General features: G+C 36.4%; 1 protein-coding gene across 2 annotated transcripts in view; it reads left to right on the top strand.

Annotated features, from left to right (window-relative positions):
• Window positions 1–6810, top strand: part of LOC100893926 — a 28670-nt gene extending 21860 nt beyond the window's left edge. The window contains exons 9-15 of one of the 2 annotated variants that reach the window (XM_030972354.1): window positions 336–478; window positions 781–877; window positions 2262–2395; window positions 2808–2938; window positions 3613–3711; window positions 4228–4321; window positions 4727–6810. In XM_030972354.1, the coding sequence (XP_030828214.1) occupies window positions 336–478; window positions 781–877; window positions 2262–2395; window positions 2808–2938; window positions 3613–3711; window positions 4228–4312 (689 nt within the window). In that variant the 3' untranslated portion in view covers window positions 4313–4321; window positions 4727–6810. Of the gene's footprint in view, window positions 1–335; window positions 479–780; window positions 878–2261; window positions 2396–2807; window positions 2939–3612; window positions 3712–4227; window positions 4322–4726 lie in introns of those variants that run through there. The other variant, XM_030972353.1, reaches the window with a different exon arrangement.
• The last annotated feature ends 8978 nt before the right edge of the window (window positions 6811–15788 follow it).

The raw sequence follows: 15788 nt of genomic DNA, 5'->3' as shown, positions 1-15788 counted from the left end.
TTGGTTTAAGGTATTATAATACTCTGTATTTTATTTATTCTTGTGAACAAATTTTGAAAAAATATTAAGAGCTAGATGCATTTTTGAACTGTCAATATGCAAAAATGAGTTACTCTAGTAAAGTTGTTAAACATGTAGATCATCAGATGAGAAAGTGGTGCATTATCAATGAATACTCCAGTCAAGTATGTTCATTGTGGGTTTTATTCATCAAAAGTTGATTTTATTCATGGAAGCACAAAAGCAGAACTAATTGCTTGAATAATGAGAGAGAGCTTCCTTTCTAAGATTATATAATTGATGATTGCACTATCCATCTTTCATTCTATCCCCAGTTGATCAGTATGAGATAGAAGCCTTACATGAGCAGTTCAGAGTACTCTGTAACAAGGAACAAGGAATCACCAGAGAGGTGTATGATCAGTGTGTAGGACCTCTGGGTTTAGAGAAGAGCTTACTCCTGGAGAGATTGTTCAAGGTGAGGTTGTGTACCCAGGGTTCTCATTGATGCTTAACAATATCCCTTTTCTGACAAGGTGCTAGCAAAGTTATTAATAGTGTCAATGCTTACTATTAACCTTCTTTCTTCCCATCTCTCATGGCTTTATTGGGTATTTGATTTTAATGTCTGTCAGTATTTATTTTACCCAATCACAGGTACATGTTTTATTTCTTTAAAATGATTTCTCTTGGCTGTTTTACTGTGCTTTTGTTAGCATCCATTTTTGCAATTCCTAACCCTAGCCCTAACAAATCTATTACTGCTGTCTTGATTTGCAGTACTATGATGCGAATGGTGATGGCTACATTGACTTCACTGAGTTCACCTGTGGTCTGTCGACTCTGGTCAAAGGGTCCTTTCAGGAGAAGGTCAAATGTAAGTCAAGATTTGATTGTGCATTTTCATCCTTTTGGGTTGTTTTTATTAAAATAAAAAGATTTTTATATGAATTCTTTAAAAGAATATATCATAGTGAGTACCCTTGTATATGATGTGTCGACCTGGTTTTGCAACATGTTCTTAGGAAATAATTGTACTGTGGTCAAATTCTTAAACAGATCCTAACTTCAGCCCTTGACCCAACACATTGCCTAACCCTAACTGTAAACCAAACCTAAGACCAAGTGGCAACTGTAACCCTATCTCTGCACACATGATTAAGTGCAGCCCAGAGCAATAGTAGGACCCACGTTGCTAAGGGTATGGGAATTATGATGTATGTCTAGTTAATGTGGTAATCAGTCAAATTCCATGTAATCTATCATGTAATTTTGATCTGAAATGTAATTTGCCCTGCTTTTGTGATGTTTCTTTCTTTGAACATGTAAGCTTTGTAAGCTTTGTAGCTCTAGCCTTCCAGGTGGCATGGGTGTGAATGAAATGGAGTTGTATCATGAAGAGCAGAAATAGCAGGAAATTGTTTGCCTTTTCCTGATTCAGTATCAATGATATATTTAGAGCAAGGGAATACATCTTACAATCAAAAGAAAGGAAATCCAAGACCAACTTGAAGAAAGCTTCAATCTTTATGCTCTACTTGTCTTGTTACATTATAAATGTTGTTGAGTGGAATAACGCTGTGATGAATGATCCCAAGCTTAGACCTCTTTCCTTGCTCTGCTCTCTTTGAGGGTTATTGGGCAAGTCCAAGGGATTTGGCCATGTGTTTTCCCATACATTACCAAGAATAATTGAATTCGAATGACAAAACCATGTCAAAAGCATCATTTCCCTTCATATTTGGCCTGATTCATGCGCTTGTAGGGCTAACAATTTGATATCGTAAACATATAGGACAACATATTACAGTCAAACCTGCTTTAGTGACCACCTGTCTACAAAGACCACATGTTTTGTTTCCCTTGAAAATGGTTTCTCATTGAAACATGTACTAAAGGAATATGTCTACAAAGACCACCTGTCTACCAAGATCACTTTTTGTGTTTCCCTTGGGTGGTCGCTATAGACGGGTTTGACTGTACATTATTATTGTTATAATTGAGTATTTGGTGTCAGCTGTGCCTGGGAGGCGCAAAGCAAACTGAATCACTGTAACCCTTGGGTCTCTCCTCCCGGTATAACTAATTTTGGGTGTTGCAGGCGGATCACCACTACACTGGGTTTCCCTCTACTCTTATACGAATAGTGCAGTGGGTTCTTAACATGCAAAGGTGGTGACTCTCCAGTACACAGTGCCTCCATTTATCATCTTATCCATTGACTTTACCCTATTTTGTACTCACTTTCCTCTCTGTATTAGATGCATTTGAGGGGTATGACCTGGAAGGAGTGGGTAGCATCAGTAGAGATAACCTGAGACAGATGTTCAAAGCTTACTTCTATGTTACTATTGAGCTGGTCAGAGATGTGGTGAAAGCATGCGAGGAAGAAATGGTAAGATTCATCAAAAAGTGCTCAAAATTAAAAAAAGTATCATTAATATGGAAGGAACAAGTTTAAGAATACCAAGTACCTATGCTAAAAATGCTTTATTTATGTAAATATTGGCTTTTAAATTTGAATTTTAATCAATGTCTTACCCATGCCATATAAAAAATGACACAATCGTCACTGAATTTAACTTAACATGTTAACATCAAAATGTCTTGGTATAATGATCAGATGCAGTCATTTTTAGGAGATGGGACTTTATTGCATTTTAAACATCAAAAACAAAAGGTTTAACTCTGTACACCTTGAAACATTGAATATTCGTCATTACTCTAATTATACGAACATTCTGATCTGCCATACCATCTTGCAAGTTGGTCATGAATATTCCTTGGCTTTCGGTTGATATTTTCAGATGGCAAACTTTGATGACAACCAGGGTCGTCCCGTCTCGTCTCTCTTCAGTGCCCCTATTCCATCAGACACCGGAGCACAGATAACCACCACTAACGGCAAGATCCCTTTTCCTGGCAATCCAGGAAGCAAGTATGTCATCTTTTCTTGTTCCCTAGCATTCCATTGAAACATATTCATTCTTTAATACGTGTTTAATGTTTCACTTGGATGTTAGCATACCTCGTCTTGACATGGTTTTATGAACTTTCAAGGTTGCTTCTTAATTGCTTTTTAAACAGTGGCTTCTTATTTTAGCTTTCAGACTAAATTTTAATTTAATTTTTTTTTTTTTAGACGGATGGGTTTTCTGCGAAGTTAGTATACACCCGTTTTCTTTATAGTTGATTCCTAAGGAATAATTTGTTTCAATATCTCGGACACTAAGGCTGAGATAGATCAAACGATGAATTCTGACCTGTGACAACCTGAATAGAATAATGAAAATACTAAAGAGGAACCAAGGAATAGTATAGCACATTGAAGAAGAGAGAAGCGGGCAATTCTATTAGTGAGGATAAAGAAAGGTGAAATCATTAAAAAAAGCCTTTGATAGTATGAACATATAAACAGAAGACACAGTGAAGTAGAAGGAAGAAGACAATGAGATGATGAGAATGAGGGACATAAACTGTAAGTCAGATAGTGCATACAAGTGAAACGACAGAAGAGTTTATCATGTGTTTACTGTGGTTTATTATTGCTTTATTTGTAAACTGATGAGTTTGTTTGCACGTTCATTGATTGAATGCTTGATTGTTTAACAGGGAGGACATGTGGCCAGTAATGGAGGCTATGTCCCAGGATGCTATTGAGGAGATGGTGGACAATGTCTTCAAGATGGCCAAGATTGATGCTGACCAAAGGTAAGTTTAAAGGTCATCTGTTGATCCAAGGTCTTGGCCTTATTGATGCATCTAGCTTGAAACATGGGACACCTGATAAAAGAACTCGAATATTTATCTTGACCAATGAAAACAAGTGTTTTCTGCTATGTTTCATGTGGAATTAAGGATAGAAGAATTCCCCATCTTTCGCAGACTCAAGCCTGTATCTCTCAGGATGTTAAAACTACAGGGTGCAACTATTTGATAAGCTGACATTTACTCCATTTACTAGTCATCAGGACTTTATTTTGTCAAAAATATATAGGGTTAGGGTTGTAAGTGTAAGTGGCTTTTGCGTTTGGTTTATTTATAAAAGTTGGTCCCTAGTCAAAGTGATAATTTGGTTAGTTTGAGATGACAGCACCCCAATTATGAAGGAGCACTTGTCATACCAACAAATATTTTTACCTAGAATTCTGCATATAGTTATATTAATGACTGCATATTGCTGTGTAATTTACATTGTGTGTGTGTTTGTGTATCCTTCACCCCCAGAATAACCTTAGAGCAATTCAAGAATCTAGCTATTGTGGATAGCAGCCTTGTCGCCTGGTTTGACTCTTTAGGACCCATTTTCTGATCGAGAAAGGTGGGTCTTTAGACAAATTTTACCCTTTGAGTTTGTTGCGCTGTTTTGCAACTTGTGTTCTTTTTCTAACCCATACTTTTAATTCATTTTTTTAATGTTGTATTTGTGTAGTATTGGTTTAGTTAAATATAATGTGATAAATAAAATGAATAGTTCCTATTGTTGTTTATTTTATATAGAAACAGTAATTAAATTTGATTCTAATTTCAAATAAAATTATAAATCAAATGGCTAAAAAGAATAATAGAAAAAGATTCCAAACTGTTGAAAATAGTTTGCCATACATGCATAATTTAATAGCTTAATAAAAAGAAGTAGACTTATATTGTTCTTATTTTGTTTGTTATGTTGTTATTCAGTGCTCTGTGATTGATTCATATTTTGCTTTATTTTTGTTTCTTTCAGCTTCACCATCATCATCATCTTCATCTTCATCCTTTTCTCTCTTTCTTCTTGATGGAGGATTCCAGTCTTTCAATCATTGCATGCTTTTGCCAATGTTTGGCTTTCACCTTGTTAATAGATGGTTATGAATATGGTATTCGCTTTCTTTAAACCCAAGCCACATTAAGTCCAATCTGACTATTCATAAACGAAATTTGGTCATTTGGGGAAAGGTAATTAATGGTTTGGTGAATGGCCATTCCTGCCGGTGTGACTTGAGTATGATCATCTAGTGAAGGAAACAATGGCTGGAATTCATGAAGGAGGTTTATGTTAGACCTCATTTAAATCTCCATAAACATAGTTCTCCTATCTGATGAATGGGCAACTATAGCTTATATACCCTCACATTATTTTACGGTGGAGCTGCTGAAAAAAACTGCTGATTCCAAGTATGTGTGAACTCTTATCCACAGGTGGTGTATAACAGGCATTTCAAACCTGGGCCCTGTATTGTAAAGTTTTGCGATTGATTCAAATCTTTCGCAACTTTTGTTATAAGACTGGGCCCTGATCTACATTTGACCTCTCCATATCCTCTCTAACTTGACCTTACCACATACAATGTACCACAATGCTTTAATCATATTACATTTGTTTCATGATAATGCAGATAGTATGATCTTCCATCATGAACATAAATGGTAAGTTAATGGTAGTTGTACATGTATACGTCATAATTTTATTACATGTCCAGAAAGATATTTTACTCGGTGATAAGAAAACTGGCACAATCATTGAATCGTTTATATCCAAGCACAAATCGACCTTCTTTAGTCTACTATTCGTGGATCATGATGATGTTTATGACAGTAATTGTAATGAGATAAGTCATTATGTCCCAAAGTAGATAGTGAAATAGTGCCACCTTGTGGCAGACTTGTAACAGTGAAATACATTTAGTTAATGAAGAGTCTTGATAGCTCTCTCTTGAAGCACATATCTTTGGTGTTACATGATGTTATTTGAGCCTACTAAGTTGAACTAATATGTACTTCCTATGGTTCTTTGGATTATTTACACTAATGTAACATACCCCTATTCCATCTATTGTTGCCTTGTTACCGTACAACGATAGTCCTTTTGTACAAGAATAAATCTGAACATTTTTAGGTACATATCTCCTTGGCATCACATTACATGTGGCTCTGCTGTCTTCCTGAATTGAGATTTTCTTTCCTTTTACCACAAATGTAGCCATTATTTTGTCTTTGTAGTTTGGCATCAAGGCTCTCGCACAATAGGCCTATGTCACAGTCTTGTAGAGGAATGAGCTTGCTGGTAAGATCACGCCGGTGGGGAATAGACTTAGCAGTCTCTGGTGTTAGGTGGTAAGACTAATTTGTCTTTGCCATCATGTGTGCATACACGTAGTCCTTCCACGCGTTCACTGTTTATCCTTTGGTTTTTCATCGATAGCGTGGATAGCCGTAAATTGACCTTAGTCCCATTTTCGTCCTTGATGGATTTGAGTAAGAAAGTCGTATCTGACTGAGTCTCCAGCAGGGCGTATGTTAACGTTTCTCCAACACTGTCCTTATGTGACAACCATACAGGAACAATCATCAAGCTTTTGAGAGTTTCTTGATCATCACTTTTCTTTGCAGTGTGTGAGTTTGATGATCTCACTTCGTCTTGGATTGTATCTTGATTTGAGGATTGATTCAAAGAGTTAACCCTTCCCCTGTCTTTAACGTGGAGTGCTGTTGGGTGTCGCCTTTTACAGTCCTTCTCTTCTTGCACTCGTTTGAGCGATGACCAACCTGTAAACACCCATAGCACAATCCCTTTTCAACAATCAATTTCTTCTTCTCTGCCATCTCCCATGCTGAAAAGGTAGGGCACTCTTCCAAGACCTTGGCAAGGTGATTTAGATTGCCACACTTGTTACACTTCTTCCCATTAGCCTTTACTCTGGCTTTCTGATTATCACTTGACTTCTGAGGCTGTCATATCCTTAATCTGGGCTAGTGCCTTGAAATACTCTACAAACCTTTACACAAGCAGACAAATCCAATTTAGATTCCTGCATAGTTTCTTCCGTAGCCCAATATCCTTTACGCCACATACAATTCTGTCTCTAATTAGATCATCAGTCAACGTGCCATTTTTTCTTGCTTGGTTTCAAGACACAGTGAAGCTCCTTCCAGGTGTCTCAGTAGCAGGATGTTGGCACTAGCCCCGCTATCCACCTGGAAGTCTACCGCTCTTTCATTGATAATCATCCTAGCATACACCTCATCTCTTGGTTTCAAGGTGTTGATGGTGATGGTGACATTGTCGATGTACTCAGTGCTTGTGTCACTGTCGGTTTGATCATCCACTTTGTGCATTCTCTTGTTCACCATGCACACATTGGCAAAGTGATTTTGCTTGCCACATGCCTTGCATGTTTGTCCGTAGGCTGGACACTTGTTTTTGTCTCTCGGGTGCTCCCTGCCACAGTACTTGCATGTAGGTTTTCCTGCTTTGCCAGTGCTGTGCTTGCTTTGACCTCTTTTTGGTCCACCGCTCTGCTTTCCTTTCTTGAAGCTTGGCCGGATCTTGTGGATATTAGCAGCGGATCTGCTACTACCGGTCTCACTGAAAGCTCTGAGGTGAGATTCAGCCGTCTCTGCGCTCTTGCAGATGTCAATGCAGCCACCAAGTGTCAGCTTCCTCTCTTGAAATAACTGCTTCCTCGTTTGTGCATCATTGGTGCCCAGCAACATTCATTGACAGAAATTGCATGATTTGGCAAGAGATCTGAGGTTGGCAAGGAATGATTCAAAACTCTTGCCTGGTTCTTGTTGTCGCTTATTGAAAAGGCATCCTCTTACAAGTTTCATTTTTTTCGCCGACAGCATACCGTTCAAATGCTTCAATGATTTCAGCCAGGTTGCTAGTCTCCCCATTAGCAAATACAAAACTGTTGTATATCTTGAGTCTCGATGTACGCATCCAAAATTCAGGGATATCGATCCCGTTGTCTCTGTTGATTGGTTGAGCACGCAATTGTTCTCGCTCGGCAGGCGAGCCTAGCCATTTGGTTGAGCACCTGTGTGCTTCGGCCAATAGGCCTTGTCCGTTATTGTTCTAATTATTGATCGAATTATTAGGCTGTTGTCCACCTGTAGAGTATAAAACAGCCTCCATGAATTTCTGACACAATGTTCTTGTCATATATACAAAAAAATACTCTAAATACACTTTACTGTACCTTCGCTCCACAGTATCCTGCCTTCCCAAAAAGGTCGATGCTTCTTCTTTTTACAAATTCAGCTATTTGCAGCTGCTCCTCCTTGCTGTAATTCAGCTTTCTTTTTCTTGGTTGTTTTTGACAATAGAATATGAACAAGAAGATGTCTAGATCAAACAAAAATCAAACAAAACACAAAAGTTAACATTATTACAAACTTAATTTTTTTATCACAGAGGATTTATAAATTCTTTCCTTCTTCTAACATGATATTAATTCCAACATGAGTACATTTACTCAAAAAGGCTCAGCAAAACTAAAATGCAGCAATGTGCAAAAAAAATACATGGATTAAGTGGGAGCACTTTAATAAGTCAAGGTTCACACTAAAATCAAATTGGAGAATACATGACAAGCAACCATCATCTTGAATTGCATGTCATGAGGTCTAAGTTATAATCGACTTACATTGCATGATCTAGTATATCTAAGATGATTTGAATTTGAATTTGAATTTATTAACAACAACACATCACAATAATGACAGTACATATGAACAATCATACAATGCAAAAAAAAAAAAAAAAATAATAATAATACTGATACATGTATACAAGTACATAACATAAGAGTAATGTCGATTGAACAGTAATGGTTTTAAAACAATATTTTTTAGACATACATCTGCAAACTATTAAATGTACAAAAGATATATACTTAAATATGCATATTACTATGTTTAGGTGAAGTTGTTAATTGGAACTAGAAGTTAGCACAAGTGCTAGTCGAGCCTAGTTCCATTCTTTGGCAAGTTTTTTTTCTGTTAATTTGTTTTTACATATGAATGTAAAACTTGTTTGTTTTGTATTTACATATATACAGCAAAATAATACAATATCATGTAACTTTTTTTCTTTACTAAAATGAAAAAATAAAAATAAAAAAGCTTGAGCGTAAAGCATTATAATGAAAGAAAACAAATCTTTGAAGAAATAAAATCACCAATGTGTTCATAAAAATGAAAAGGATGTATTAATAAAAATAATCATACACATGTACGTACATGCACAAATCCTGTAAAAGCTTAAGGCCGCTATAAGTGTATACATATATAAAAGGAAGACAAGTAATATAAAAGGAAAAAAACGAAGGGGGTGGGATTGAGCCCATGTCATTTACATAGAAGGTAGGTGGAAAGATGTCTCCGAAAAGATAACCTTGATGTTTTTAATCTAATTTCATCTGGCAGATCATTCCACAGCTTTGTTCCTACAAACGAAATACAAAATTGCCCTTGCGTTGTCTTACATTTTGGTTGATAAAGTAAGCCACTTTCTTTTCTCCTAGTTGCATATCTATGCTGTATCATCTGACAATAATCCACTAAAGCGTGTGGTAAAAAACCTTTTACCAAATCGTACATAAATGTTGATACAAGAAGTTCATGAAGTTGAAAAATATTTAAAATGTTTAGACTTTGGAAAAGAGCTTTGGAGTCTGTTCTAAGTGGACTGAATGTAATTGCTCTCATTGCCATTTTTTGACTTAAATATATACAATTTAGATTACTTTTGTAAGTGCTCCCCCATACTTCTACTCCATAAGAGAGGTGAGGCTGTATAAAAGCCTTATATAATAACACAAGTATATTCTTGGGAACAAAATGTCTCAGTTTAAACAGAATACCTACTTTCTTTCTTATGCATTTGTTTATCGTCTGAATGTGTTCTTTCCATGAAAGGTGACAATCAATTTCAATTCCTACAAATGATGCAACAGATACCTCTTTAATATTTGATCTTGATATTCTCACAGATCCCTTTTTGTCTATTGATCTAGCTTTGGATTTCATAATCATATAGTTTGTTTTCTGTAAGTTAATTGTGACTTCATTTGCATTACACCATTCCTGCACCTTCATTAAATTTTCACTTACAATTTCTAAATCAATTTCTTTTTGTCTAGGATTAAAAGTATGAAAAAGATTTGAGTCATCAGCAAATAATCTGAAATTGAAAAAGTTTGTGGAGTTAGGTAAGTCATTTATATATAGTAAAAATAATGTTGGTCCAAGAACGGAGCCTTGAGGGACACCACATGTTATATTCAATTTCAAAGACATTTTGTCTTTATATTGTATAAACTGTGATCGTTTACACAAATAATCTTCAAACCATTGCAAGGCTAACCCACGTATTCCATAGTGTGACATTTTTTTGAGGAGAATGCTGTGGTTTATAGTATCAAATGCCTTTTGAAAGTCAATAAAGATGCCAACTGTTGTTCTACCTTCATCAATGTATTTCAATAGTGTATTTGTAAGATTAATCAAAGATAACTTAGTGCTATGTTTCTTACGGAAACCGTACTGGTGTTGAAACAAGATATTATTTGCTTCCAAATAGTCAATTACACGATTATTTATTATTTTCTCAAAGATTTTACCCAGTATAGGTAAAACTGAAATAGGTCTGTAATTACCAGCTAGATCTTTTCGCCCCTTTTTATAAATAGGTGTCACTTTTGCTACTTTCAGTGCGTCTGGAAATTTACCTCTTTCTATGGAAAGATTGAAAATATATGTTAATGAGCTTGAAATGTATAGGGCAGCATCCCTCAACAATCTTGCCGGCAAATTATCATATCCACATGCTTTTTTTGTATCTAAAGTCTGTAAGTGGCATTTCAATTCATTCTCTGTTATTGGTTTTAAAAATAGTGATTTTTCTGTTCTATATCCTAAATATTCTGTAAAGTCAGAATTCACTGGTGGTATTTCCTTTGCCAGCTTTGGACCTATGTTTACAAAAAAGTTGTTAAATTCGTTAGCTATTTCATTGTCAGAAGTTATCACTCTATTTTCTCCACCACCTGAGCTTAATAATTTCTCTACATTGGTCACTTTATTTTTGACATTTCCACCACTCAACAACTCGTTAATTGTTCTCCACGTTTTACGACTATCATTCTTATTAATGAAGAAGAGGTTACTATAATATTGTCTCTTTGCATTTCGTAGAACTGTAGTTAGAACATTTCTATACCTCTTGTATTCTTCCTCGTCTTTCTGTTGGAAATTTGATGCCTTTAGTTTAAAATACAACTTGTGCTTCTTCTTGACTGATTTTAAAATAGCATTAGTCATCCATGGTTTTCTCCCAGCATTTTCCCCCTTTTTTAGGTTCTTCGAAGTTGATGATATAATTGGTGCATGCTTGTCACAGACTTGCGTAAACAAGTCGTAAAATACAGAGTACGACTCATTTAATTTTGTACAACCACTTACATTGTTCCAATCAATTTTACCTAGATCATCATGGAATTTATTAATATCATAATTTCTGAAGGTACGAAACACAGACTTTTTGTGGCTTGTTTTACTTGCCTTTCTAAGATGCTCAAATGCAACAAAGATAGGGAAATGATCTGATATATCAGTTTCTATAACTCCAGCATGAATAGAAGAAATTGTTACATTAGTGTACACATGGTCAATAAGAGAGGAAGTTGTTTTAGTTACTCTTGTTGGTGAAGTGATTAGTTGCTGCATACCCAAACATTGTAAAGAAGTTAAAAATTGTTCTGCTTTCATATCTATTCCTTCCTTGTGTAGTACATTAATGTTAAAATCTCCAAGTAAATCTACATTTGCTTTATCAATTTTCAATCTTACTAATGTTACAAGCAAGGAGTTTTGAAATTGATCAATATCAGTATTGGGCTTACGATAAATAATACCTACAGTAATTTTCCTACCATTCAGGTCAGTTTCTAACCAGAGACTTTCTGTGTGAGTGACTTCATGGTCAAGAATAACATATTTTAATGAAGAGTGAATGTAAGCTCCAACTCCTCCACCCCTTGTGCCACCTGTTCTACACTTTACCTCAAGGACATAATCATTTAAACCTAAAATACCTTTGTTTGAAACATTCCACACTTCTGATAAGGCAATTATATCAAATTTTGTTTTTAATGTATCTTCATATAACAAATTTAGATTATCAAAGTTCTTATTAAGAGATCTGATATTAACATGTGATATACAGAATGAATGTAACATTTGCTCTGATAATGTATTATCAAATAAATGAGGGCTAACATTATGTGATTGAATTACAGATGTCTCATTTTGTTCCATTTAAATAATAAAACATTTGTTGCTCATCATATTTATAAGTCATTTACATTATGGAGAGTTTAAAATCTTCGTATTTGATGTCGGTTAGCCCAACATCAAACAGGTCATCAGGTGTTTTGATGACTTTGAAAGTGTCATCCTGCATTTTGCAAACGATATTTCCATTTTTTGTGGAAATATTTTTAACAAGTGGAGAGTTTTTTGCGCTTCTCAGCACAGAATATCGCAGGGGGGTAAGATCATCGTTAACAAAAACGCCCTTGTAGGAAGTTTTTCCCTTCAAAGCATACTTCCGATTGTATATTTCGTCCCTCTTTCGCCGAGATATGAGCCGAACGATCGTTTGGCGAGCTCCTCCTCCTCCCACTCTTGGCTTTCCTACCCGATAGCATGAAGAAATGTCATCTGGGGTGATGTTCACTCCGACCTCTTCTGCCAGCTGACAAACTTTACCCATCAAGGCCTCTTCTGATTCACCAGCATTTTCTTCTGTCTCCGCTTGTCCTACCTGCCCCTCTGTGAGTCCTATGATACGAAGGTTTTCCCTCCTCATCTGCTGGTCAACTTCATCCCTCTCGAATTGGCTGCGAAGTAGGTGTGGGTTGATATCCTCCTTCACAGAGGCAACACAGGCTTCTCTCACTGCCCTCACAATTGCAGGTATTGCTGCCTTGACAGCTGTCTTAACAGCATTCCCGATGATAATGGCCAGATCATCTTGAGCTACTCCAATATTCCCCAGCTGGTCATGAACACTTTGCACGTCGATGAAGACACCTTCTTTGGTTATGGAAGAGTCCAACATTCCTTGTTTCGCTTTAACTGTGCGATCTACTCCCTTGTGGGGAATAAAAGGCTGTTTCGGTGATGGCATGGCCTGACCTTGACCTCTTTGTGAAGTAGGCAGGAATTTGCCAGGAGAAGAGTTGGGCTTTCCTCTGCCTCTGGTCATATTGCGAGGAATGTTTCACGAGTAATAAAACAACACAAATCTCGGTAGATGGGCACACACAAAATTTTAAGCTTAGAACTCAGTCAAAACTTGCCTGGCATTCTCCCTCCAGCTATTCATAGGATTCTCCATCAACTATGGAAAATGGACCATACAATCTTAGACAGTGCTGCATTCCACTGTTGCTCTTGATATGTCCAAAGGTATAAAGAAGATACATCAACAATCATATACAACACACAGTTGAACAGACATGCTTCTCAAAATTGATATTGCTCTTATTGGATTCATATTACCTCATCTGCATTTTGGGCAATAAATTAATTTCAACTATACTCTATAGATCTAGTGTGAAGGGGTCCACTCATTTTCTGGAGGGCTCCTTTCACAGTTTCCACTGCTTTCTCAGCGAGGCCATTCGTAGCTGGATCGTAGGGCGCTCCTCTGATGTGATTTATTGCGTTCATCTTCATGAATTTAGCGAATTCATCACTGGTGAAACAGGGCCCATTATCGGAAACCAGCATGTTGGGTTGCGAAAACTTATCTTAATTTTTTGATTGTCGCTTCGCTTGTCAATTTCGTAGTGAAGTGAACATCCATCCACCACTTCGAATATGCATGAATTATTACTAGAAGCATTTTACATTCTACCAGGCCTGCGTAATCTACATGAATTCGCGACCACGGCTTGCTGGGATATTCCCATTGAAGTAGCGGCGCTTTCGATGGCTGTCGTTGGTGTGCTTGACATTTTTCACTAGATTTCACTTTTCGCTCCAAATCTTTGTCGATTTGCGGCCACCATATGCAACCTCGCTCATTTGTTTTCATTCAGACTAATCCTGGGTGAGCATCGTGTAGCTCTTCCGTTATCTGATCACTGCATTTCGGGGGCAGCACCATGTACGGACTAGCGTCGCTAGCTAGTATCAGCTGTTCTTTCGGATCGTAATGGGTCAATACCCTCATTGATTTCCCTGTCTTCTTTGTTGAGTCCTGTGATAACCTCATAACTGGTCCACAACTGTCATGATTTTTTTCCAATTTCCACTGAGGTCGCCATCTACCTTCAGTGGAGGAAGCAGAGGAAGAAACTGGCCTAAAATACAATCAGCAACAATCTACACAAATCCACGGTACATATATATGCCTATGAGATTATTTATCTCCACAAAGCATGCACGTTTGTCCATGTGGGACCACACTATACAATGCATCCGCGATAATCAATCTAAACATCAAGTTAAAACATGCCTAAAATATCTGTTTCACTCTTATCATAGGTTTTATACTAGCAAATAAAGGCTAGTTACCCTCTGACAACATCCTATCTTTAATACTGGAAGTACATATTAGTTACATTAAGAGGCTCAAATAACAGTGATGGTGGTGGTGGTGATGATGATGATGATGATGATGATGATGATGATGATGATGATGATGATGATGTTGATGATGATGATGATGATGATGATGATGATGAAGAGAGTTATGCTATTTGTAATGTTTCAATCCCCATTGTAAATAGAACAGTCTTTCAAAGTGAAGATGAATTGTATCTAGAAAGATGCCCTTCTCACAGATGAAGAAAAGTATTCAAAGCGTCAAGTGAATTTGTAATAGAGATAAATTTCTTTATATAGAATTATGTTAAGAAATTCCTTTGTTGGACAGTCAACTTGAATTATTCTAGAATATATTAAGACTATTTATGTCTTTAACATTATGAAAGAGAGAGAGAGAGAGAGAGGGAGAGGGAGGAGATTTACATTTGGTGTGTTAATTTGAGATTCGAGTTGAAATAATCAGTATCGATTCTAAAAAGTGAAATATTATTAAATTACCCTCATTTTTGGTAGTGTATTCACATTGTTTTCTAATTTTTGTGTATCTGAAATGTTTAAGAAAAGAATGTAGAATTTGAGTAAATATGTGTAAAGGTTTTGAATGAAACTGAAATAAACAAACTTCTATTTACAATTTATTATTTAATAAAGGTCATTCCAATAACTTATCCTATTGTGTCTTACTATTAAGAGGTTTGCAAATAAAGATATATTCTATTATCTGATGCCAAGTTTGTTTTGCAATTATTTTTTTACAAGTACGCGATATACAAGACGTGAATGTAAATTAATAGTGTTGGTGAGTGACAGAGTAAGATTGAAGCCAATCTTGAGTTTTTGTTTAAGAATTGCAATTTGAGAGGACTGGCCTAATTTGATGTCGATTTTTTTTTCTTCTCAACGCAATAGATTGTTTGGATTAGCAAATCATAAACAGACTGAAAAAGAAAATGCTGAAAATCACATTCACTGAGAAAACCCAATTCGCATTTGCACCTCTTCAGGACTATTAGTTTGATCCCGTTTGATCTTTCTTTGCTTTCTTTGACATAAGCTGACTTTGCACAAGTCAAAACTCTTCAAATTCGATGCTCCAGAAAATTTCCCTTTTATGTACGCTTCCTTTTGAGTTTATAGGTTGTTTTGTATTTCACATCTGGTCTGGGAATAGCGTTGCATCCTGTCTGAGCAATTTTTCAAGATGTTCTTCTCATAGCTTTTGAACAAGAAATAAAACCTAGACATGTATTGATTCGTGCGGTCGGAATTAGACCCTTGCTCAAACCAAATTTGGAAGGTAGATGTACTATCGATCTACTACAATTATATCCTAGTCTGTAATTAATCGGATTCGTTTTACTCTCATGAGACTGGAGGCAGAGTCCGGAAGATCCACCTTAACT

Source organism: Strongylocentrotus purpuratus, unplaced genomic scaffold (genome assembly GCF_000002235.5).
Source record: "Strongylocentrotus purpuratus isolate Spur 01 unplaced genomic scaffold, Spur_5.0 spur5_scaffold_6, whole genome shotgun sequence".
Taxonomy (NCBI): Eukaryota; Metazoa; Echinodermata; class Echinoidea; order Camarodonta; family Strongylocentrotidae; genus Strongylocentrotus; species Strongylocentrotus purpuratus.
This window is presented reverse-complemented; position numbering and strand designations above follow the sequence as displayed.